The following is a 27,474-nucleotide window of genomic DNA, read 5'->3' on the forward strand; positions in this document are numbered from 1 at the left end:
AGGACAGGAAGAAACATCATGGACAGAATAAATGTCACACATAGGAAGAACAATGATACAGTATGAGATCTTCACTTGTAGTCTTATAAATTACTTAATGTGTCAACACGAATAGAAGTTATAAATATTGCAGCTGTTGTATAAGGGATTACTATTATGATGGGAATGTGATTGAACTCAATAAGATTTTGGAATGCAGAAACAAAGTAAATCACCGAACCATCAATTTTAGCATGCAGGGGGCCACCTAAATTATATGATTTGGTATCTGAATGATTTGTATTAGGAATTATATTATAATTTGGCATTGTTATAATGAGGCTATTATTGGATTATTGTAATTGAAAAACTAATAAAAATTAACATTATAAATAATAAATAAATAAATAGCATCTGGAAACAGATATACATTTCTGGTAGATATAGAGAGCCAGTGTGTCTAATGTTTGTGAGTGTTGGACCTGGGAGCCAGGGTTCGAATCTCAGCTCACTGGGTGACCTTGGGCCAGTCACCATCTCTTAGCCTAACAGACCTCACAGGGTTGTTGTGAGGATGAAATAGAAAGGAGAAAAATATACACCACATTGAGTTCCATGGAAGAAAAAGGTACATGTAATAAATAAATAAATAAATAAATAAATAAATAAATAAATAAATAAATAAATAATAGATATGAGATATAGTGACTGAGAGGTGAAGAGACCTAATGAGTGGCGGGGGGGGGGGACCCAGCCAGATGGGCGGGGTATAAATAATAAATTATTATTATTATTATTATTTATTTGTCCTGACAATTACATAAATGTGTGATAATGGTCAATATGTGAAATTAATCAAGTTTCCCCATTAAGCCAAATTCCCTTCTGAGTGCCCAGCACTGTCAATGAAATCAGTACAGTAGCACCTCGGGTTACATTACCCTCAGGTACCGTACCCTCAGGTAACGTAAACTTCAGGTTGCGAAAGCGGAAAACCTGGAAGTGTTTCCCCCTGCGCGCATGCGCAGAAGCGGCCTGCTTCTCCTCAGGTTGCGAAAACCTCGGGATCCAGTCGGACCTCCAGAATGGATCCCGTTCGCAACCGGAGGTATTGTATTGAAGGTTTGGCACAGATGACTCCAACTTTCCATTTTCAGCCTATAATAATTTTCAGCACATCTCCAATTTAAAATGACTTGTTCACTCAAAAGCAAAATGATTAACACAATACAATTTGTTTTCAAAAGGCACACATCTCTTTAGGAGTACATTTTCACTAACATCAACACTTACATTTCTAAGTCTAACACAAAATTAATGTTATTCTAGAAGAAATCAAAAGCCACACAGATAACAAGGGGCAATAAAACTGACTTCATCACAGCTACAAGCAAGACACTTACTAGAACAAAAAGCACAGGATATCTTGAAGAACAGAACAGCTTGTTTTCCTACTGATACACTCATTTGTCAGAAAATTTCTCAGACTTGCTCACTTAAAACATTTTTTCACTCTGGTTCTTGGCCAAATTGTCTCCCATAGCCGCTTACAAAAACGAACTGTAGACAGACCCTGCCTTTAGGCTTACAACCTAAAGACTTGAAATTAGTGGGTATTCAGCACCCTCTAGTGCTACAAAAGCAACATATCCAATACAGTTATGATACTAGCAGCACGACTCAGACAATAAAGGTCAATAATTGTCTTACCCTCCTCAGAGCACCAACCTTCTGAGAGCTTTTGTCTATTACATAGGGAGGACTATAAGGAGTCTCTAGGGTGTCTAGAACAGCTATGTGGCTCAAGAATGAAAGTACACAGGTAGGAAAATATATACCGGTATATCCCAAACAGAAGCAGTCCAGCCTGGTGCAGCTCAACCAATTGTCTTGTGTGTTGGACGTCTTCTACTGAGACACTTAGGAGATTTGGTTCTCTGCCCAGAGTAGGAATAATGTGATCTCCTGCTGTATATCTGCTGATTTGGTCCCACCTTCCCAGTTGATATAGGACTGAACATTTGTGTTGTCCATTCTGATTAGGATGCAAGAGATAGGCATGCTGTGGAAGAAGGGTTGAGAGGCCAGACACACTGCTTTAAGTTCAAGTCAGTTGATGATGTACTGTATGAATTGACGGGTGTCTAGTTTGCCTGGACCAGTTACCGCTCACAATGCATCCCCCAGCCTTGCAGCTGGCATCCAATGTTATGATGTTCTTTAGGGGACCTCTGAGGGGGATTCTTTTCCACGGGTTAGCATCCCTTGTCCACCAGAACATGGTCTCTCATAGCCATGGAGGGATCAAGACATAGTGGTGCTTGATATGAATGTGACCACTGATGTAGTAGAAGGAACCACTGGAGTCGGATGAAGCTTGGCCCATAGAGTGACTTGTGAGGCTCATATGTATAGATCCAGGATACAAGCCAGTCTATCCTATTGGAGGACATCAGGAGCTTAGTTGCTGCCGTGATTGAAAGGACTACCAGGCCCTGGGTAGTATCTATCAGTGCACCAATATGTATGAGGAGGAGGGAAGAGGTGGCTGCTATCCTTGTTGATGAGGAATCTGTGAGTTTGAAGGGTCCTCATAGTGTCCTGAAGATGTGGTTGCCCTAAAGGGGGAGGTGAGCCACCAGGGCAACCACTGTCTTCATGAAGACTCTCAGAGATGAGGCCAATCTGAACAGGAAGGCTCTGAATGGTGTGGGCCAGGCATAGGAAAACTTGGCCCTCCAGATGTTTTGGTACTACAACTCCCATCATCCCTGACCACTGGTCCTGTTAGCTAGGGATGATGGGAGTTGTAGTCCCAAAACATCTGGAGGGCCGAGTTTGCCTATGCCTGGTGTGGGCCAATGAAGAGTCAAAGACACTTGTGGTACTTGGGATGAATAGGAATGTGAAGGTATGCATCCTGTAAGTCTATGGAAATCATGAAGTCGTTGAGATGAAGGGACTACTTGATACTGCCTAGGGAATCCATCTGGATTTTTTTGGGTAGATCACTCAGCTGCTGAGATATTTCAGACTGAGTACTGCCCTCCAGGCTTTGCGATCTTTTTTGAGAACTACAAATAAAATCAAATAGGTGCCTAACAAGTGTTCTTCTGTAGGTACTGGCTCCATTGCTGCCATATTGATGAGATGCTGGACACATTCCCCCACAATCTGGCATTTGGACGGGGATACAGAGAGGAGTGATGGGATGAACTGAGCTTGAGGGTGACTGATGAATTCTATGCAGTAACCGTAGGACCCATTGATCCATCATTGAGTGCTGCCAAATATGTATGAATGCTATTAGGCAACTTCCCGACTTGATTGCTGATGGCATCATTGGTGTCTTGGGGGGTTCTTGGGAGGGGTGGAGATGTTGAACTTGTTTCCCTGTTGACCTTTTGGAGAAAAATGTGGCTTGTTTCATGTTTGTTTCGGCTAGTGTTCCTTTGGTCTGCCTTGCTGCCTGTAGTGACAAAACAACTGATTTGTCGGAGAAGCACCGTTCCTCCTGTTGGGTTACAAAGACTTTTCTTTTATCTTTAGAGTCAAGAATAATGTCTTTGAGTGTTTCTTTGTCGAAGAGCATTGATCCATGGAAAAACACTATGGAGAGGGTGATTAGGGAAGAAGTCTGCTTACCACTGTTTAAGCAATAAGGTACTGTGTGCTATGACACCTGCCACCATGGAGTGTGCTGAAAACTGTGATGTACCCATGGTGGCATCTGCCATGAATACTGCCACCCTAGGTACAGTATCTTGAGTAAGGTGTGGCAGGTGTACACAGGATCCTGTTCTGGAGTGGAGAGAAAATCCTCCACTCATGCATGAGATGCATGAGCAAATGATCACAATAAGTCTCTCCTCACCACCATGGATCTTATTACTACCCTGAAACATTATGTTTCTGAACCCTTCCTCATAATTTCCTCTTTGATAGTCTAAGCAGTTCCTAATAGCCTGATCTTATGGGTGGTGTCAGGGGGCTCTCAAAGGGTCCGTGGGAGGAGGGGGATGCCAGGGATCCCAGGCCACTCCTCTCCAGCAGTACATCTTCCAGCCGAGGTAGCAGGGAGTCGTCCAATGGGGAGGAAGAGGAAATGGTCAGACAGGTGGGAAGAGGGCTCAGTGATGCTAGCGAGGAGCCCCGGCACCACTTTCAACAGGAGGGTTCAGAAAGGAAGACATTGCTTCCGGCACCCTATTTGCGCAGAGGGGTCAAGCGCAAAGAGGGAAGGCGGAGATTGGGGGTGTCCAAGTTCTTCTGTTGGGCTCGTAACAGGAAGGGGCCACTCCCGGATTCTGCGAGTGACTGAGAATGGATGTGTTTTAGTTAGCTCTGCACTGTACATAGTATGCACAATAAACCTGTAAAAAGCCAGGTTGGATTCCAGCGTTGTTACTCGTGAGTAACCATCTCATGCTCATTACAGGTGGGAATGTGGCTTCCCTTAATTTCTCCTTCCAGGTAGGAACCTTCTTTTTATAATGTTTTTATTAAGGTTTTTTAAAAAATACAAATAAAATTCCAATACACATTATAATCCCCCCTATTTTCTATTTCCTAATCCATTTTCTGTTATGTTATTCTCCCCCCCCCTTGCAAGTTATCACCACTCTATTTTATCATAATCATAACATAATAATCTTGAATTCTTTCTGTTGCTCATGGTTCAAAACCTGGTTGCAGGTTCTTCATATTGTAAAATATCTTCAAATAATCCAAAAAGGATTATTCCATTCTTTAAAAAAGAGTCATCATTATATTCTCTTACTTTAGCTGTTAGCTTTGCTGATTCAGCAAATTCCATTATTTTACTTAACCATTCTTCTTTAGTGAGCACAGAATTTGGTTAAATAATAGCTGCTTTGGTTGAATACATAAACAATTTAACCATCCTTTTTGGAATTTCTATCCATATAATCCCTAGCAGAAAAGCTTCACGTTTTTTAAACATCTTTTTTATCTCATCATGTATCAAGCATCCCCAAACTTCGGCCCTCCAGATGTTTTGGACTACAATTCCCATCATCCCTGACCACTGATCCTGTTAGCTAGGGATCATGGGAGTTGTAGGCCAAAACACCTGGCGGGCCGCAGTTTGGGGATGCCTGATGTATTATTTCCCAAAATACCCTATCTTTTTTACAAGTCCACCACATATGAAAGAAGAACCATCTGCTTTTTTACACTTCCAGCAGTTATTAGAAAACATCTTATACATTTTAGATGGTTTATTAGGTGTTAAATACCATGTATACATCTTTTTCATATATTTCTCTTTTAAAGCATGGCAAGCAGTGAATTTCATGCCTACTTTCAACAATTTCCCCCAGACATTCATTTCTATGTGATGTGCTAAATATTTAGCTCGTTTTATCATTTCTGATTTCATCATTTCATCTCCCATTCTAGTAGTAGTTTATAGATTTTTGAAATCAGTTTTTTCTTCCTTCAAGCAAAATCTTTTCGAAGTTGAAACTTTGGTCCACGAAACAAGTTAATTTGTTGTTGTTGTTGTTGTTGTTGTTGTTGTTGTTGTTGTTGTTGTTGTTGTTTAGTCGTTTAGTCGTGTCCGATTCTTCGTGACCCCATGGACCAGAGCACGCCAGGCACTCCTGTCTTCCACTTCCTCCTGCAGTTTGATCAAACTCATGTTCGTAGCTTCGAGAACACTGTCCAACCATCTCGTCCTCTGTCGCCCCTTCTCCTAGTGCCCTCCATCTTTCCCAACATCAGGGTCTTTTCCAGGGAGTCTTCTCTTCTCATGAGGTGGCCAAAGTATTGGAGCCTCAGCTTCACGATCTGTCCTTCCAGTGAGCACTCAGGGCTGATTTCCTTCAGAATGGATAGGTTTGATCTTCTTGCAGTCCATGGGACTCTCAAAAGTCTCCTCCAGCACCATAATTCAAAAGCATCAATTCTTCGGCGATCAGCCTTCTTTATGGTCCAGCTCTCAATTCCATACATCACTACTGGGAAAACCAGAGCTTTAACTATACGGACCTTTGTCGGCAAGGTGATGTCTCTGCTTTTTAAGATGCTGTCTAGGTTTGTCATTGCTTTTCTCCCAAGAAGCAGGCGTCTTTTAATTTTGTGACTGCTGTCACCATCTGCAGTGATCATGGAACCCAAGAAAGTAAAATCTCTCACTGCCTCCATTTCTTCTCCTTCTATTTGCCAGGAGGTGATGGGATCAGTGGCCATGATCTTGGTTTTTTTGATGTTGAGCTTCAGACCATATTTTGCGCTCTCCTCTTTCACCCTCATTAAAAGGTTCTTTAATTCCTCCTCACTTTCTGCCATCAAGGTTGTGTCATCTGCATATCTGAGGTTGTTGATATTTCTTCCGGCAATCTTAATTCTGGCTTGGGATTCATCTAGTCCAGCCTTTTGCATGATGAATTCTGCATATAAGTTAAATAAGCAGGGAGACGATATACAACCTTGTCGTACTCCTTTCCCAATTTTGAACCAATCAGTTATTCCATATCCAGTTCTAACTGTAGCTTCTTGTCCCACATAGAGATTTCTCAGGAGACAGATGAGGTGATCAGGCACACCCATTTCTTTAAGAACTTGCCATAGTTTGCTGTGGTCGACACAGTCAAAGGCTCTTGCATTGTCAATGAAGCAGAAGTAGATGTTTTTCTGGAACTCTCTAACTTTCCCCATAATCCAGCGCATGTTTGCTATTTGGTCTCTGGTTCCTCTGCCCCTTTGAAATCCAGCTAGCACTTCTGGGAGTTCTCGGTCCACATACTGCTTAAGCCTGCCTTGTAGAATTTTAAGCATAACCTTGCTAGTGTGTGAAATGAGCGCAATTGTGCGGTAGTTGGAGCATTCTTTGGCACTGCCCTTCTTTGGGAGTGGGATGTAGACTGATCTTCTCCAATCCTCTGACCATTGCTGATTTTTCCAAACTTGCTGGTATATTGAGTGTAGCACCTTAACAGCATCATCTTTTAAAATTTTAAATAGTTCAGCTGGAATATCATCACTTCCACTGGCATTTCTAAGGCCCATTTGACTTCACTCTCCAAGATGTCTGGCTCTAGGACAGCAACCACACTACCTGGGGTGTTCGAGACCTCCATATCTTTCTGGTATAATTCCTCTGTGTATTCTTGCCACTTCTTCTTGATGTATTCTGCTTCTGTTAGGTCCTTACCACTTTTGTCCTTTATTATGGTAATCTTTGTACGAAATGTTCCTTTCATATCTCCAATTTTCCCCATTCTATTCAGATGGGCAGAATCGAAATCAGATTGATTATATTCTCTGCAGCCAAAGATGGAGAAGCTCTATACAGTCAGCAAAAACAAGACCTGGAGCTGACTGTGACTCAGATCATCAGTTTCTTATAGCAAAATTCCAGCTTAATCTGAAGAAAGTAGGAAAAACCACTGGGCCAGTAAGATACAATCTAAATCAAATCCCTTATGAATACACAGTGGAAGTTAGGATCAGGTTTAAGGATTTAGATTTGGTGGACAGAGTGCCTGAAGAACTATGGATGGAGGCTCGTAACATACAGGAGGCAGCAACGAAAACCATCCCAAGGAATAGGAAATGCAAGAAAGCAAAATGGCTGTCCAACGAGGCCTTACAAATAGTGGGGGAGAGGAGGCAAGCAAAATTCGAGGGAGATAGTGAAAGATTCAGGAAACTGAATGCAGATTTCAAAAAAATAGCAAGGAGAGACAAAAGGCCCTTCTTAAATGAGCAAAGAAAAAAATAGAGGAAAACAATAGAATGGGGGAAACCAGAGATCTGTTCAAGAAAACCTTTTAATAGATCTTTTAAAAAATATTCATTAATTTGATAATACGGAACAGGTAGGAACCTTCTTGGGCCTGCTTCCCCCCAAGTATCTGGGAAGAGGAGGACTGGGGTAAGCCCCTAAATAGGGTACTGAGAAATTCAGCAAATATGGGTGGGGTGGGGAAAATACCAACTTCAATGTGCATGGAAGGAATAAGCATGTATAATATCTCCCTTTACCTATACACATTTTGCATAAGGGCAGTAATTTCTCAAACTGATTCCTAGAGCTGGTTACAGGTAGGTAGCCGTGTTGGTCTGGGTCGAAGTAAAATAAAAAAATTCCTTCAGTAGCACCTTAAAGACCAACTAAGTTTTTATTTTGGTATGAGCTTTCGTGTGCATGCACACTTCTTCAGATACAGTGATTCCTAGAGCGTAAGAGTGCTATTACAGAAAGCCTTTCCCCAGTACACTTTTCATTAACATATATAACTTACCTTCTGCCATACAAATTCCTGCTCCAGAGAGTTTGGCCTTCTAAAACTGTACATTTTATGAAGTCTAACACTATCAACTTGAAAAACCATACATGGGTATACGTATTTGTGGTGTGTGTGTTATACAAACCACAACACATACACACAGCACACTTCCTTGAACATACATACCTGTTAAATTTGTGACACCTGAAGGACTCAGATGCAACCACTGGCATGCATCAGGATCAACACAAATATCAGCTGGAATATTGACATCAGGGTTTTTGTCACATGCTTGCCAGGGAGCTAATGTGATATCTACTTCATTATTGTTTCCAATGGAGGTATCACTGCCAACACTTTCACCTACATAGCCAAAAGTGATGAGTAAAATAATCATTTGAAAGAAGACATTTTCAAAACATGTGAATACGCAATAGTGACATCAGCATATTGTACCACAAATCACTAGCAAAGCAATAAACACCTCTTTTATTGAAACTCACTCTGTTCTCCTTCTCTGGGACTTCCATGAGATTGTTGCATGTCTGCTTTGAGATCTAATTGAGATGGAGGGTTGCTTGCCTGCATGAAAAAAAAAACCAGGAAATGGTTTGGACCACAATTTATTTTCTTATCAAATGGTCTCAAATTAATTGAGGCATGTACTTCCAGGTAATTGCTCAAAACACTTGCAGATTAAGGACTGGAACACATTATTTGGAGGAAAGCAGTTGTGCTAGCTTCTTCCCACTTTTTGTGAGTGTTTCAACTGGACAGGGGATTGAGTGTATGCGTGGCAGCAGTAGCAGCTGGTGGGGCTGTGTGGGTGGTTGTAGGCATAGTGTTGGGAGCACTGGCTTGGCTTCACTGTTGTGCCACACTGTGTAGAGCTCCTGCTGCCCTCCCCTCCCCCTCTTGGTAACCAACAGCAACACAAACTGTTGGGAAAGTCAGGAGACCAAGAGCTCTGGTGAACTCAATAGGTACCTTTACTTTTTAATGCACATTAAAACTTACTTCTTGGGCTGTACTTTCTTTGTTCATGGACCTCTCAATTCCTTGAACACATTCAGTATCCAAAGTTAAGTTCTGTGAGCTTTCTGTTTTTCTAACTGTGAAATGGAAAGTAATATTTTAATTCTTTAAAAAAAATACTTCATTCAAATATTGGGCTTATCAGTTAACAAATAAATATGACACGCTAATCAAGCCATTGTGTCAGCTATGCACTTAGACTATTTTATTCTAATTTCAAACCTCATGCACAATATAATAATAATAATAATAATAATAATAATAATAATAATAATAATAAATTATTTATACCCCACCCATCTGGCTGGGTTTCCCCAGCCACTCTGGGCGGCTTCCAGAAGGATATTAAAATACAATAATCTTTGTATTAATATTAGCATACTCTGGCAACCCAAAGTTTGCTTATGTACAAAAAGCAGTTTAGGGTGGAAAACCTAATGGAGGTGAGGGAGAGTAATTAAAACAGACTAATGAGGATTAACTATGCTCAGTGGGTATGGAATGCTGACCAACTATTGAGGGACAGTACAGAAGCTTGGGTAGGAGGGGCAATGAAATTGAGTGGCTGGGAATGGAGGAGAGATGATAAAAAGGAAAAATAGTGGAGAGAACCTTATCATTCTCATAATTATCCATTATATTTGATAATATTTCACAGAATCATAAAATTGTAGAGTTGGAAACCCATCTAGTCTAACCCTCTGCAAGTCTTGGTTTACACTACAGTACTGTATTTTTAAATGTTTTCAGGGATGAAAGATAGAGCTGCCCACAGCAATCAATGCAGAAATCCGAAATTGTAATGTAACTTCAAATGATTTACAACAGGCATGTCCAACAGGTAGATCGTGATCTACCGGTAGATCACTGGATGTCTGTGGTAGATCACTGGCTCCCCCCAAAGAAGCTCAACAACTTTGGCTCCCCTAAAAAAAGCTCAACATTTTTGCCCTGCACCCCCTAAAAATGTGACTTTCTTCCTCACTAAAAGAAGCTCAACAACTGTGACCTGAACCCCTAAAAAACAGGGCTTTCCTTCATAAAAGAGCTCAACAACTGTGACCTGAACCCCCCCCCCCCAAAGGGGGTAGATCACCGCTAGTTTTTAACTCTGTGAGTAGATCTCAGTCTCTTGGGAGTTGGCCACCCCTGATTTACAACAACTCTTTTGTGTGGTCTGGTGCCATTGCACACCTATTGTACATTGAGATTGGGCTGAAGCTTAGAGAATCCAACAAACTTGTGATGTTATCCATTGCCTTTATCCCTACATTGCAGGTTGGGTTGAGAGAATAATATGCAGCAACCCTGCACTGCAGTTCACTTGTATATCCCAATTGCACGCTGGAGTCAACAGGTTAGCACCATAGCTGCCAAGTTTTCCCTTTTCTCACGAGGAAGCCTATTCAGCATAAGGGAAAATCCCTTAAAAAAAGGGATAACTTGGCAGCTATGGTTAGCACTGCAACATATTCCACTAACATTGTGGGCCAGAGGTGAAGCTGAGACAAGTTTTGATTCCCAGCCAAAGATCCTCCATACCTCTCAGGTTGCAGCAAAGGTCAATTTGCTTATTTTGTCCCCTCAGACCTCTTCCCCCATCAAACGAAACATTTGGCTGCATCCAAAATCTCCATGCTGCCTTGACATGCATGCAGACCGGCTGTACTTTGAAACATTCAAAAACTACAGTGGTACCTCGGTGTGTGACCACAATTGGTTCCGGGGAGCCGGTTGTTCCGGGAGTTGATCGATCCCCAAGGCACGCTTCTGCGCGTGCGCGAAGCGCCAATAGAGCGCTTCTGCACACACACACACACACACACGCTGTTCAGATTGCTTATGCACATGCGCGCTGCGCAGATCACTTCCGCACATCCGAGCGCCACGGAACCCAGATGTGAACACATCCGGGTCCGCGGTGGTCAGAAACCGAAGCGGTTGCTCCCTGAGGTGGTCGCAAACCGAGGTACCACTGTATGTTTAAAATGTGCATGAATATGACTCAAGTTACTTCTGGGAGTCGGACTCCTATCCAACACTATCTTCAGACTCCCCTCTCCTCATAGCTACAGACTCAAGTGGCAACATTATGCTGCAGGCCCCACTTGCAATCCATTATTTAGCAGACCTCTCATAAAAAGTTTGGGTTACATATACAATATTATTAAGAGGAGGTAAACTATACTTAAATGAAATGCTTTTTGCTGGAAGGAGGGCTAGAAGCGAGTAGGAATGCAAAAGCATTTTTAAGTGAACGGGCTGAATTTTATTCTCCCAAACTAATACACTGATTGGAAAATAAAAGCATCATTTGGGCCTCAAGCTTCTTCAGATTTTACATTAGAGCTCATAGCTCAAAAAAGCACCAAAGTATTTTTTTAAAAAAACAAACACACACACACACACACACACACACACACACACACACACACACCCTGTAAACTACCCAGAGTGGCTGGGGAAACCCAGCCAGATGGGCAGGGTATATAAAACACACCACCACCAACAACAACAACAGGACAAAATGTGTTTGGAAATTAGTTAAAAAATAGATTAATGCAAAAACAGAGTTATGAATGAACACATGAAAGTGCCTGGTCCATCCATCCCTGGGGAGGGAGGGGTGCCACAAAACAGCCCATTAAGGAATAAGCATGATGTTTTCACTTTTGTTGTAAATAAGGAAAATAAACATAGAATACACTTGCAAATTGTTTTAACGTCAAGGCTGACGCTAGTTAAATTATAAACCGAATAGTCAACATTAACTAAATTATTACATTATTTGTTGCATTAATATTAAAACTTTAATCCATTATAGTTGTATTCCTCTCGTGTCTTGAAACACTAGTTACCTAAAATGATATGACCACCCCACCAAAATTATTGAACATGGGCTTAAAGGGATTCATAAACTCTATAGCATGATTTGCTGAAACTTGTACAGCTTATTCATTGTGAATTGAGAGCATACTCCCTCTCCCCAACATAGGCTGCAAGTGCAGACAAGTCCTCCTGAGTTCAATGGGGTTTACTTCCAAGTTTGTGATCATGGAGTATGAATAGATGACAGACAGACAGACAGACAGACAGACAGACAGACAGACAGACAGACAGACAGAATGGACTATATACTAAAGCAGTTGATCGGTATTGTTGCAATGTAACAGACTAAAACTAATCTTCTTGCAAAGTTACCATTATAAGATACTTTTATTACACAGTGAACATTGTGGTGAAAAATCACAGTTGTTGCCTTTTAAGAATTCTATTATACAACAGGCATAGTGACAAATTCATGGAGCTATGAGAACACAGCACTTGCCATTGTTGCACAAAACATTTCAAACCAAAACGAGAACTAACTTCATCATTGAGGCAGTTCTTATTACTTCTAAATTACCTTGGAAAACATCAGAATTACTTTGGTCTCTAATATCCGAGGTGCTACTACTTCGAGTTAATTGTTCTTGGTCTGAAAATCTGCCATTACATTCTGTTCCTGTTATATTTTCTGGCTGGCGATATTCAAGTCCTGTTCCATTTTCTGACTGTTGATATTCTTCAGCTTCTGTAGGTATTGGTACAAAACTATTTCAGTCATATGTCAATTACAAATGCCCATGCCTATCGCATCAATAATGATGTGAGACATTCAAATCATTAATACATTTGTACCACATTATTAATTAGCAGAGAAAACAAAATAAAGTGTTAACTATTAGGACTGATCTGACATAAATATGGGAATCCCAGCCACTAGTTCTCTGCTAGTCCCTAGGCTCTGTGGTTTAACCCACAGCGCCACCTGCGCCCCTATACTGGTAAGTACAAAGTACTTTAATAATAAAAATCTTTAGTGCGGTCCAAAGGCCCATAGAACAATTTCAGAACAAATACAGTTAAAACAGCTGTAGTACTTTAAGTATTTTTTATTTATTTTCTTCTTCCTTTATCTTTCTTGTTATACTAGATTAACTAAGATACCATCCCTCCTTTTACTATTTTGTCATCTTTGTATGTGTTCTCTTTAACTGAACAATCAGCCTGATAACTATGCTAAGAGGGTGTGCTATGCTAACAGTTTTCTCTTGTGGGAATGCTACTTTATAATTTTGCAAGTTTCATAAAACCTTTAAATGTAATCCCCATTGTCATTCACATACTCAAATTCAATAGCCTGTGATCAAACCAAAATCTTTGTCAAATCTATATTAAAGAAGGACTTGAGTTACAAAACTGCTTTGCCACTTTGCCATCAACAAAGATGATTTTGGAAGTGCCATAGGTGCAGCAATTCCAACAACTCCAGTGTACTCACATTTCAGCTGATTTGAAAGTCACCTTATTGTTTAGGATTCTTACAAAGCAAAACATAACTCTACCCAACTAACAACAAAAAATTGTCATGAAGACTTGAGCTACAGAAATGACTGTAAATGAAAATGGAGGCACATACAATAGCAAGAATGGGTGTATTTTAATTAAAATTGACCTAAAGAGGTCAAATATACAACATAGATTCTCATAGATTCTCATAGATTCTCACATTTATTAGAAGTCAAATTCTTAGGTTTGCTAAAATTGTGGAGATGGCAGAGTTCATTACACAGAAGAACTTCTTTGAACACCAGTTTTCCTTGGAAAGGGCCGCAGGTGGCGCTGTGTTCCATATCACAGAGCCTAGGGCTTGCCTATCGGAAGGTCGGCAGTTCCAATCCCCACGGCGGGGTGAGCTCCTGTTGTTCAGTCCCAGCTCCTGCCAACCTAGCAGTTTGAAAGCACGTCAAAGTGCAAGTAGATAAATAGGTACCGCATCGGCGGGAAGGTAAACAGCGTTTCCGTGCACTGCTCTGGTTTCGCCAGAAGCGGCTTAGTTATGCTGGCCACATGACCCGGAAAAACTGTCTGCGGACAAACGACGGCTCCCTTGGCCAGTAAAGCGAGATGTGTGCCACAACCCCAGAGTCGTCCGTGACTGGGCTTAACTGTCAGGGTCCCTTTACCTTTACCTTTTTTCCCCTTGGAAAATCCACCCACACAGTCAATACACAAATGTCACCACATGAACATGAAGGTGGGGGGAATGAGGAATCAGCCATAATGCACATGTTAAAAGGAGAACTGGTGCAGTTGATGTTGCTCAAGAATAGGCAAACCAGGAGGAATTTGAAAAAGGGCTATGGCATTTACAAGGAATCCTGAGAACTTGAAAGCTGTGCTATAGAATTTGGAACATTAGATGACAGATACTTGCATTTTGGGTAGAACTATGATATTACACACTACTATTTTTGACCAAAATACAATAATATAAATATAGTTCAGAATACTGTGTGTATGACACAGGGAAACATGAATACAGAATACTGAGAAAAGAAGCAGCTTTAAATATCATACCTGAAAGTGTGAGAGAGTAAGGAGTGTAAGAGATACCAGGTAAGAAAGAGCTCACAGTATGAAGGAGTAGAGGTACACTTTTAGTGACTGGCAAAGCCTCACAGAGATGAGCGCAGTTGCTGATAGACTGACTTCGCTTAGCTTCCAGGAAGAAATAAAGTGACAAAAGTAAATTCAAAACAGTAATGCAATACTTCAATTAGAAGGATACTTTATTTAGCATAATATTGCATTTAAAGAAAAAGAACGAGGGAGCTGATAAAATTCTTAAATGTGAATTCCCATGTACACAAGGCATTAATTTTCTATCAATGTAAATTAACAGTGCAAAAGGAATTCATTAAAATGTAATCCACAATAGTGCACATTGTTTACTGAAGATGCCACCATATATATTATTCTATACTGAATTATTCTATACTTTTTTTAAAAAGTAGGCTAATTGCAAAAATGGTTCACTTGCAAGAAGTATTATTTCTCTTTGGTGTGATTCATTTGTCTGCTGATATGAGGAGCATATCCTGTGCCCACATGGCCAGTTACTCTCAAGCAAATGGGTTATACCATCACCCAAGAATATGTGGGTATCTGTAGGAAGATGACAGCAAATGCACACCAGTGGAGGGACGGTAAATGTGATGGGAAGGCAAAATGGATCTGTCTGTCTTATTGGAACTTCTATTTTGCTCTGTAGATTCTCTGTAAATAAATATATTTACTCAGAAAGTCTACTAGTTTAACTAAGATTTTTAAGCAAAGGAACAAACTTAAAAATTGAAACCTTAATTAAAATTTTGATTTTTGTCCATTATGTTTCAAAATAATTATATTCACAACAACAAAAAAGTTATTTTTTTCCAAATGGAGAGCAGTAATAGGAAAATTTTGTTCTCCATCATTTGGAAGTAGGGTTTGTGCAGGTAGGAAGATTTGCATTTAGTGTCAGAATGGCAAGAAAAAATACAAGACAGTGGTACCTCGGGTTACAAACGCTTCAGGTTACAAACGCTTCAGGTTACAAATGCTTCAGGTTACAAACTCCGCTAACCCAGAAATACCATAGTACCTCAGAGTAAGAACTTTGCTTCAGGATGAGAACAGAAATTGTGCTACAGCGGCACAGCGGCAGCAGGAGGCCCCATTAGCCAAAGTGGTGATTCTGGTTAAGAACAGTTTAAGGTTAAGAACGGACCTCCGGAACAAATCAAGTTCTTAACCAGAGGTACCACTGTAGTCAAAAACATTTCCTAGAGTGGAGATGCAACAATCTCTTAAACATAGCTGCCAAGTTTTCCCTTTTCTCGCGAGGAAGCCTATTCAGCATAAGGGAAAATCCCTGAAAAAAAGGGATAACTTGGCAGCTATGCTTAAATGTTTTGCCTATCATGCCCTTAGGAAACTAGCAAGAAAAGGGTCGCAATATAATTTTATACAAGTTATATCAGAGCTTCCTTGAGAAATAGTTTAAGTAAGACAATCAAGGTGGCTTAAGTGAGCAGGCTAATCTACACACTCAATGCAGTGTCCCAGCAATTAGCCAATGTGGTTTTCTTCATAAGTTGTTGGACTACATTGCCTATGAACAGGGTTAATGGGAGTTGTAGTCCAGCAACATCTGGAGGGCACTCCCTTGGATTGGATATCTCAGGGGTAGCCAGAGTGATGAGGAAACAGTGTTGAGTTGAAAAGGAACCAGTAGAAAAGTGAGATGAGAGTGAAGGTTAAAGACATATTAATGAGTGGGGGGAAATCTAACTGTACATCTTCAAGAGTAACCAGTGTAGATGAGTGCAGATGCTAGAGGATCAGAAAAGTGATTTACCAAGAACTGGTACTAGCAAATCAGGACCAGCCCTTCACCAAGAAAGAAACTGAAAAATGTTTGAAAACACAAAGAACATTCTATTTCTCTCTCACTCCAGTAACTAACATGCAAAAGAGTTTACAAGCTTGTTTCAATGCACTCCTTGTACTCCTTTCCCAATTTTGAACCCTATCTAAAACCGCCGCGGTTTCCATTCGGATGTCAAGAAATTCGTAAGCGTGCGGCCATTACCCCCATTCGTAAGTCGAAAAATTCGGTTGTCAAATTGTTCGTAAGTCGAGGTACCACTGTATATAGCTAGGAAGTTGCCTTATATGGAGTGACATCATTGGTCCATCTAGCTCAGTATTGCCTACACGTACTAGCAGTGGCTCTCCAGAATTTCAGACAGACATTTCTCCCGCCCTACCCAGATATGCCAAAGACTGAACCTTGAACCCTTTGCAAGTAAAGCATATGCTCTGCCACTGAGCCACAACCCTTTCTGCTATAGAAGGCAAGGGATGAGGAAGCTGTTGGGCTTCAACATGCATCAGCCCCAGCTATCAAAGCCAATGTTCAGACATGATGGGAGGTGCCTAATATCTGGCATGTCATCATCTGCTTTGCTTGCTTGCAAAGTTCACCACAAACTGGACTATAGGCAAAGTTTCATATACATGGTGGTGATCAAATTAATTTTAGACACAAAAGTGTGAATTTCAAATTAGTCTATCTGCAGACAGACTACCCTTATTCTACCACTTTCTAATTGAATAGCCTGTTGCACCATAAGCATTTTCTATCATGAGGTCCCACCTCCAACAGAAGCAATATCTGAATTTACCAACTGTCTGATAGAAGATAAGATAAGATATATTTATTGTCATTGTCCCCTTGCAGCAACAACGAATTTACTCGGTTGCTACATCCACTCAGATAAAGCATTCCGCATAATCCAAAATTATGAGAGGCACAGATGGGGAAATGAAGAAAACAAAGCTACAAGCTTGAACCCACAAAGTTGCAGAGGTAGGAAGGTAGGAAGGAACCTCTTCAGTGAAGGCAAAATCAGAAACGGGATTCCAAGAGAGGAAGTAACTTTTTATATTGTTTTGTGGAGTGATTTTGCCTTCAACCACTAGGTGAAGCTCATATCCCACTCGAGGTGACTGTTACATGCACAGAGAAAGAATGTTTAATTTTCCCCATTATCTCAGCAGCAAAGGTCCAGTGCCTCACGGTCACACCCACCATGGTAGAGATAGCTGATAGAGATAGTTGTTAGCTCATGTGCACTGTGCCAAATGGCAATTAGCTAAGGGTAGGGGAGTGGGCTGTCAGGACACCTAGAAAGCTCTGCATCAAGGCCATGCAGGTACAGTATCATATGTGTGACTCCATGTGTGACTCCATGACAAAAAAAAGTAATTACAAGGCAAGTCACATACTCAAACAACCCAGTATCAAATAGCAGAAACACATTCCAATTACTATGAACATGAAATAACCAACATTTAATTTTTTTATTGATGATGATGACATTAAGTTGCCTGTGCCTAACCTGTTGCTCTCTGACGCACTGTATTCCTTGCTTTCTCAACTCCTGGTACTCCTGAGGTGGTAGCACTCCTAAACCTCATTGGTTCCACAACTTCAGGGTGATTTCTCCAGCTTAAAGAAAATGATCTTCCAACTGTAGTTCCCTTCTGAGGTTCCAAATTGCCACCTTTCAAATAATGGAATGCAGAGGGAAAGTAACTCCACTTTGTTTTAAAATGAAAACAATTCAAAAGGAAAGATTCTAAATGAACAAATTCATCTAGTTCATGAACATAACATCAGTTGATGCATCTCAGATTGAAAAAGAGGAGAGAGGATGAATAAATATTATAAGCAAGCTCTTGATTCAGGGAATGCATTTCAAGATAGTGATTCAACCAATGAGCAAAGGCTATTGGAAATTAACAAGGAGAATATACAGGAGACACATTCAGTGGATCTTATTCAGAGAAATTAGCATTCATTAAGAATTCTCAAAATATCAAACACATGGACAAGACATTCATTTGAATGTCGGCAAAAAGTAACACTTCAGCATGTTCATGCCCAAGTTCTTAAACAAAAAGCTACAAGGTGTGGTGGAATAATAAAAAATATTAATCTCTTGTAGCACAGGAAGTGAGAGAAGCCACCTCTTCAGTTTCTTCAAACACTTGTTTTTAGGAAAGCAATTATGACCATTCACACTTTCCACAGTAAAAATATATATATTTATAAATATTAAAGTAGTGTGTCTGTAAGCAGATGGTTGCATACTGGGGAGCCAAAGACACATTCTTCTGTGTGGTTACAGACATGCATCTTACTGTTACAAATATTTGCTGTGGAGACGTATACAGCCACTCACTTGCCACAAAAAGGTAGGTATTCATAATGGCACAGTCTGCTAACTTAGGTCCAGTCGCGGACGACTCTGGGGTTGTGGCGCTCATCTCGCTTTAATGGCCGAGGGAGCCGGCGTACAGCTTCCAGGTCATGTGGCCAGCATGACAAAGCCGCTTCTGGCGAACCAGAGCAGCACACGGAAACATCATTTACCTTCCCGCCGGAGAGGTACCTATTTATCTACTTGCACTGCGTGCTTTCGAACTGCTAGGTTGGCAGGAGCAGGGACCGAACAACGGGAGCTCACCCCGTCACAGGGATTCGAACCACTGACCTTCTGATCGGCAAGCCCTAGGCTCTGTGGTTTAACCAACAGCACCACCCGCGTCCCTAACATATGGAGGTATGATTTCTCAAAGACAAAGAAATCAGTCAGATATATAAAACGGGCTTGAAATGTACTTTTGGCAAATATATAATTCTTTAACTAAGCCTATTCCTGAAAGAGGATGTTCCATATTTTCATACATTAAAGGTAAAGGTAAAGGGACCCCTGACCATTAGGTCCAGTCGTGACCGACTCTGGGGTTATGTGCTCATCTTGCATTATTGGCCGAGGGAACTGGCGTATAGCTTCTAGGTCATGTGGCCAGCATGACAAAGCCGCTTCTGGCAAACCAGAGCAGCACATGTAAACGCCGTTTACCGTCCTGCTGTAGCGGTTCCCATTTATCTACGTACTTGCATTTTGACGTGCTTTCAAACTGCTAGGTTGGCAGGAGCTGGGACCAAGCAATGGGAGCTCACCCCGTCACAGGGATTCGAACCGCCGACCTTCTGATCAGCAAGCCCTAGACTCGGTGGTTTAACCCACAGCGCCACCTGGGTCCCCATTTTCATACATTAGAACATTTCAATTTCGCAGTGACAATAAATATTATTTATTTATTTATTTGTTTATTCATTTATTTATTTATTATACCCCTCCCATCTGGCTGGGTTTCCTCACCCACTCTGGGAGGCTCCCAACAGAATATTAACAACAACAACAATAATAAAGAGATAAAACATCAAACATTAAAAACTTCCCTAAACAGGGCTGCCTTCAGATGTCTTCTAAAAGTCAGTTGTTTATTTACTTGACATCTGGTGGGAGGGTGTTCCACAGGATGGGAGCCACTACTGAGAAAGCCCTCTGCCTGGTTCCCTGTAACCTCACTTCTCACAGTGAGGTGAAGGCCCTCGGAGCTGGACCTCTGTGTCCAGGCTGAACAATGGGGGTGGAGATGCTCCTTCAGGTATACAGGTACTGGGTCAAGGCCGTTTAGGGCTTTAAAGGTCAGCACCAACACTTTTAATTGTGCTCGGAAATGTACTGGGAGCCAATTAAGGTCTTTCTGGACACGGCCTGGGAGGAAGGACTGGAACCACTGTACAACACTGCCCCCAGCTCCTCTAGTCTAGACGGTCCAGAAGGATGTCATGGACAATGCTATCAAAGGCCGCTGAGAGATCCAGCAGAACTAGGCAATAGCTTTCACCTTTGTCCTCAGCCTGCCAGAGATCATCAACCAGCCCAACCAAGGCAGTTTCAGTCCCGTGGTGAGGCCTGAATCCCGACTGGAAGGGATCTGAATGGTCTGCATCCTCAAGGCGTGCTTGGAGTTGTTCAGCGACCACCTGTTCAATTACCTTGCCCAAGAATGGAAGATTTGAGACTGGGCGATAGCTGGTCATATTGGCCTTAGGTTAGAAGTTGCATGAGTCATTGTAGTCCACTGACTCATGCTGACTTAGTTCTTTTAGCCTTAAAGAAACAGCAGCCAATTTTTAGCCGTGACATCCTCCTCCAGCCCATGATCACTATGATTGGGTGTCCCAGTGCATCCCTCCCTATGGAACCCAGGCCCAGCCATTCTGTTGGCTGGGTCCCGCTCCCAAGCAGCCCTGAACCTCTCCCCTTCAGAACAGAACACAAACCATACAATAAACCAATAAAACAGTAGAACCCCCCCCCAAAAAACAATAAAAATTTACAATTATACTAAAATTAAACAAATCCCCAGCCCCAACCAAACGTCCATCCCACCCCCAACAAAACAAAAACGAAATTCAAAACACCACAGATTAAAAACTATTTAAAACACCTAAAACATTTAAAAGCATCCTCAACATTTACCCCGACCCCAGAGACAAAAGTACTGTTTCTAAAAACATCCCATTGTACAAGAAGTATACAATGTAGATAAACTTAAACTAGACTTTGAAAGGTATTTTAATTTAAATGAGGATATAAATACTATCTGTTCTTCAGATAGTAGAAGAACTGCTCATACGTACTGGAGAATCCCAGTTCTAATTATATTAGCCATTGAGTAGATAAGAATAGGTAAACAGGAGTTTCACTTTCTGATTCTGCAGTGCACAGAGAACCCATCTTAACTCATGATACTAACAAAGCATTTCAAACTTCAGTTGTTTTTATGTAGACAGGGAATTGCAAAAACCGCATCACAGAAATACAACATGTATATTTTATGTATATAATTTAATATCAATGATTGTGTTCAAATTCAGGTTAAAATTAAAGTTCCAGTACTTCAGCTGCTGCTAAGTTTCCAACACAGATATTCAGATAAGCTACATACTTCTTGCCTACACTCAGTTTGAATATATTTTGCACTTTATTTAAAGTTACATCTGATCAGCTTCAAGATACATGCAAATCTCCTGATTTTGTGTGTGCTCATTTACTCTATCAAATAATGAGAATTAAGTCATAAAAGCTGGTAATTCATTTGCTGCTATATCAGAACAGTAGACAAAGAATGTATGCTGAGTTGCAAAAAAACACGGCTGAGTGAAGTAAGGCTGAAGAAAGATTAAGTGCAGAAGGTAGAAAGTAAGTTGGGGTTAACTTTACAATATAGCAGTAGATTAACATTTATTATACATAATATATAATCATATTTGCTGTGACTGACAAGCTCTTACAGGTAAACACACACAACTGTTAGAATTTTAACTGAATAAAGGTTTACCTTTTCCGCGTTGTATTTTCTCTTTTTGCTCACTTAGCTTATCCAGTGGCAGATTGGTCATTTCAACGCCATACACTGTCCTTGCCAAAACAGATGTAAGAGAATCCATTATGTTAGTCCACTCAGTTATTAGTTCTTCCCAATCTGTAAGGGATGACAGCACACGCAGTAACTCATCCCAGAGCTCTCGAGATATATAAACGCTCAGATTAGCACGAACCCAAGCCACAATGAGTGTCTGCGTTGGGGAGACAAGAAAGGGGATTAGAGTGGTGAATGAGTTGACTTTTCATCTAGAATTTGATGCTAGAAAAAAGGATGCATTTGCATGCAAAGGCAAACCCCCAACAGTTAAGGCAGCATCACTAATCCATGTTCTAGATTCCAAGGGAATACAAAAATGTTGCACTCAGAAGCAGTAACTTTTCCACAACCTAAAAGCTTTTGTTCCATTATCTATTTTTGCAGTCCGAAATGTTTCAAATATAGGATATTTGTTCAATCCATTTGTTCATATTCTGTAAAATAACTCCTAATTCTCCTTCTTAAGTTACAATACCTATAATACATTATTTGCAATTAAATTGCCAAAAACTATTCAGAACAAAGGAAGGCACTAGAGTAGAGCCTTTGGAATTATTGAACCTAATTTAGCCATGTTAATTAATTTCAATAGATTTCAATATTTACATACCCTTTAAGCATTCTTGTACTTTATTTTCTAATTCCAATTTTTAGACAATTCTTGTTTTAATATAATGGCGTTATTAAGTTCAGTTGAACACTACTGCTCCCAGCCTATCATTTTCTGAGGAACAGCATTACACTCTGTTTTTCTTACTAAAAATCTTTCTACTCTAACTCTCACACTGTTAGAGGCAGTTTTCACACACAGGAAAAGTTAAGCACTCTGTAATTACAATTATTTCAAGATGACGCTCTTAGGCGTAAGTGGGACTTGCTCAGCTTTGGCTGGATCCAAACATAATGAAATCAAAGCATACATAAAGTTGCAAAAAGATCAGCCTCAATCTTTGGGCAAATTCAGCTGTGATAAATAGCTGTGACAAATAGCATGGATAGCTCAGCCCTAGACAGTATGGAAAAACTGGCCCATGAAAGAAAGTAAAGTGGCAACAATGTCAGAAACTATTCCATTTTCAACAGCTAAAATGCTTTCTACCACATGTTCTTTACAAAGAATGGTTCATACCCGAAACAATAAGCCTGCTAAACTTTGAGCAAATGTATCCTTTATTTGGTTCTCTTTTGATCTATTCATGACAACTTCTGTTATCTTAAGTAGTATCTGTAGCATTTGCTCCCTAAGACAAAATAGAAAAACCACATGTTTAGAAATAAATCCCATAATTTTATTTTACATATGAAAAATACACAAAATATATTAACAAATATGATGCTCAGAATAATAACTACACTCCCTTAGAATAATTTTGGCACTGCCATTCTTCAGACAGGATGGTGTTCCAAAATAATAATAATAATTTGGGTTCTGTAAAAGACATGCAAGTGTATGCATCAGGTGGGACTTGAGCACTACCTGGTGGATGAAGGTAAAATCACTGCTCCAAATGGATTTTTCAAAGGAAAGGAGACACATAACAGAGAACAGTGACAGCCAACCAAAACCAAAACAATGAATGAGACTCTCTGTGGAATAAATGACAACAAAGAAAAGAAGAAAAGGCTCCAGTAATATGTAGTGTGTGTAGAAAAACAACAAAGCCAGGCAGCTCAAGGCAAAATCCCATACTACAGGGTGATGCCTGAAGTCACCTGTTTACATGCACAGAAATCCTCTTTGCAAGAAAGAACCCAAACGGTCTTTTCTCTGTACATGTAATGGAGACCTCAGGTAGGACACAATGATGACCCATGCAAGGCAGAAAACTACCAAGAAAAACAAGGAAAAGGCTGTCCAGTGATTGGGCAGGGTGGCCACTTTGTAGTGCTTGATAAAAGTACTGGCTTTAGCCCAGGTGATTTCCAAAAAATAGCAAGGAGAGCCACGTGGGCCTTCTTAAACAAGCAATGCAAAGAAATAGAGAAAAACAACAGAATGGGAAAAACTAGAGATTTGTTCAAGAAAATTGGAGATATGAAAGGAACGTTTCGTACAAAGATTACCATAATAAAGGACAAAAGTGGTAAGAACCTAACAGAAGCAGAAGACATCAAGAAGAGGAGGCAAGAATACACAGAGGAATTATACCAGAAAGATATGGAGGTCTGGTACACCCCAGGTGGTGTGGTTGCTGACCTTGAGCCAAACATCCTGGAGAGTGAAGTCAAATGTGCCTTAGAAAGCACTGCTAATAACAAAGCCAGTGAAAGTGATGATATTCCAAAGAATGCTCCAACTACCACACAATTGCGCTCATTTCACACACTAGCAAGGTTATGCTTAAAATTCTACAAGGCAGGCTTAAGCAGTATGTGGATTGAGAACTTCCAGAAGTGCAAGCTGAGTCAAGAGTGTGATGCAGCAGCTAAAAAAGCCAATGCAATTCTGGGCTGCATCAATAGGAGTATAGCATCTCTAGATCAAGGGAAGTAATAGTACCACTGTATTCCGCTCTGGTCAGACCTCACCTGGAATACTGTGTCCAGTTCTGAGCACCACAGTTCAAGGAGGATACTGACAAGCTGGAACGTGTCCAGAAGAGGGCAACCAAAATGGTCAAAGGCCTGGAAACAATGCCTTATGAGGAACGGCTTAGGGAGCTGGGCATGTTTAGCCTGGAGAAGAGAAGGTTAAGGGGTGATATGATAGATTCATGTTCAAATATATTAAAGGATGCCATATAGAGGAGGGAGAAACGTTATTTTCTGCTGCTCCAGAGAAGCGGACACAGAGCAATGGATTCAAACTACAAGAAAGAAGATTCCACCTAAACATTAGGAAGAACTTCCTGACAATAAGAGCTGTTCAACAGTGGAATTTGCTGCCAAGGAGTGTGGTGCGGTCTCCTTCTTTGGAGGTCTTTAAGCAGAGGCTTGACAGGCATCTGTCAAGAATGCTTTGATGGTGTTTCCTGCTTGGCAGGGGGTTGGACTGGATGGCCCTTGTGGTCTCTTCCAACTCTATGATTCTATGACTAAACAACAACAATTAGCCCAGGTGGAAGCTCTACAAATTTCTTGCAATGCATTAAGAGAAAGTCCTGTCTGCATCACTAGCTGAATGAGAATATTTTTTTGTAGATGGTGGCAATGTAAGGCAGGTGTAAGTTAAGAAATACAGGACTTAAGTCACCTAGTCAAAGTAGAAGTGACAACTTTCCAGCACAGGAAAGTGCATGAGAGTATCTGACCGGCAGAAGGACTTTATTTAATAAATGTACACCTTCAATGCACTTCACACATCCAAGGTATGTCAGGCTTTTTCGGGGGGTGAGGTGAACAGGAGATGGACAGAAAGGACAAAAATGTCAGCTCCTGCTTGAAGTGCCTATAGGAGGGATGCATAGGAACATGTAGACCAGGGGTCCCCAGACTTACCCGCCTTTGGGCCGGTGGCCGCTGTGCCGATCGCACGGTGGGCCGAAGGGCAGGGGAGTGCGCGCGCAGTGGGCCGGAGGGTGGGGGAGTGCACTCCTCCTCCTCCTCCTCCTCCTCCTCCTCTGGCCAGTCCCTGACATTACCTGTGTTGTGTTATGATCCATGTATATGACACACTAAGTCTATGCCAATAAAGGAGACTGATTGATTGATTGATTGATATTGTAAAGCACCCTGTGATGGTTGGATGAAGTGCGGTATAGAATTGAAATAATAATAATAATAATAATAATAATAATAGTAGTAGTAGTAATAATAAAAACACTGATGATTCCAAAGAGGCAACGTATTTTGAAAATTCCATTTGGAGCAGCAATTTTGTCTTCAACCACGAGGTGGAGCACAAGTCCAAGCTAAGGACACACTTACTTGCCCAGGGAAAGAGTTCCAATATCCTTGTGATATCACAACCCGAACATAGGAAAAAGGCACTTTCCATGAATTTTTAAGTATGCTTATTAGATATGGAGAATAATAAATCAACACAGTAAATAAGACACTCTGTATCCATGAAGAATAGCATTAAACCAGAAGTTAGAAACCTCCAGCCTATGGGCCAAATTTGGCCTGCCAGGTCTCCAACGACCCCCATGTAGATAATGCATTTGGAGATGTCCATGCGTGGTATTTCCCTTTTATAGTTAAAATTGGGTGGAAACAACAACCAAATGTCATGATTTCAAAACTTATTTCTATGTAGAAAATGTCAGATAGGGTTGTAAAATAAAAGAAGGTACAGCGTGTTTTATAAATTTATACATATGTTTTAAAATTCTGAAATATTCAATGCTAGCAGCAGAGTCCTATACTTGCCTACTCAGAAATAAGAGTCGTTAAGTGCAAGGGGACTTGTTCCTAAGCAGACTCAAGAATGTTTTAGATCCTTTTTGAGATATGTTGCACATGTCACACATAGAGGAAATACATTAAAAACATACCATGTCTTTTTATTCATTGGAAGGTCCATAATCATGCGCCTAAATATACTCAAAACTGCTCTGCATGCATCCACTTGCTCCTTCAGGAGTGCAGGTATTTCAGTACATGGTTCCAATAAAAATACATTTGCAGAGTTTGTCAAGAATACCTTTATATTTTGAAAGAAAGAAAGAAAGAAAGAAAGGGAAAGGGGATGGTGGGAAGAATAGCAATGAACAAATTTTATTCAGTTATTCTAATGTTAAACTACATCCTGTTCAGAACACTTAACATGTATTCTCACAACCACAAACAGGAAAGCGCCTTTGCATTCCTTTTATGGTAAAAGGCATACAGAGTTTGGTTCTCAAAACGTTTTGGGACCACTCACCACAATTTTTGATCCTTGTGGGATATATTATTGCTGGTGAGCCACGATACATGTGGCATTTCTCTTCCTAGAAGAAATTCAGGAACTTTCTCTAAAAGACATTGGGGGTTCTAATATTGGGGGCTCCAAGATTATTAGAAATAATATCCGATATTAAACATAAGATAAACAAACAAACAAACAAATAGTTGTCGTCCCTTTTTCTTCCCCTTTGCCTCCGAATAAAATAGTTTCTTTTTTGAAATTTGTCTTTATTGATTTTTCATTTTAAAAGGCAATTCTCTAGAATTTCTCACTAAAATCTCCTTATGAGCTCGACTGCACAGTGGTTAAAGTAACATTTGTATTGTTAAAACTTGACACAATATGTTTGTTTTGTGTCCCTTGGACTTTGGTAAAGTTAATCCAAAGGTCTTTACTGTTTAATAGTTCTAGAATTTAGCAGAAGGAAAGGGTATTTAGTATTATAACTTAGGAACTCTCCAGGCTCCTGGGCAGCTTAGGGATCCTCTAGGCTAGGATCAGCATAGAGCAGGCATCCCCAAACTGCGGCCCTCCAGATGTTTTGGCCTACAACTACCATGACCAGCTAACAGGACCAGTGGTCAGGGAGGTTGGGAATTGTAGTCCAAAACATCTGGAGGGCCGAAGTCTGGGGATGCCTGGCCTAGAGAGCAT

At 40.7% G+C, this 27,474-nt stretch overlaps 1 protein-coding gene across 5 annotated transcripts in view; it reads right to left on the reverse strand.

The window, feature by feature from the left end:
* RALGAPA2 (Ral GTPase activating protein catalytic subunit alpha 2) overlaps positions 1-27,474 on the reverse strand; it is a 191,263-nt gene that overhangs the window by 123,996 nt on the left and 39,793 nt on the right. For 3 of the 5 annotated variants that reach the window (XM_035101980.2, XM_060278162.1, XM_035101982.2), the window contains 9 exons: positions 26,426-26,574; positions 23,119-23,230; positions 21,906-22,143; positions 18,041-18,205; positions 14,673-14,813; positions 12,676-12,843; positions 9,252-9,346; positions 8,738-8,816; positions 8,421-8,597 (listed from right to left, as the gene is read on the reverse strand). In XM_035101980.2, the coding sequence (XP_034957871.2) occupies positions 8,421-8,597; positions 8,738-8,816; positions 9,252-9,346; positions 12,676-12,843; positions 14,673-14,813; positions 18,041-18,205; positions 21,906-22,143; positions 23,119-23,230; positions 26,426-26,574 (1,324 nt within the window). The remainder of the gene's footprint in view (positions 1-8,420; positions 8,598-8,737; positions 8,817-9,251; positions 9,347-12,675; positions 12,844-14,672; positions 14,814-18,040; positions 18,206-21,905; positions 22,144-23,118; positions 23,231-26,425; positions 26,575-27,474) is intronic. The other 2 variants (XM_035101981.2, XM_060278161.1) reach the window with 2 other exon arrangements.

Source organism: Zootoca vivipara, chromosome 8 (genome assembly GCF_963506605.1).
Source record: "Zootoca vivipara chromosome 8, rZooViv1.1, whole genome shotgun sequence".
Classification (NCBI taxonomy): Eukaryota; Metazoa; Chordata; class Lepidosauria; order Squamata; family Lacertidae; genus Zootoca; species Zootoca vivipara.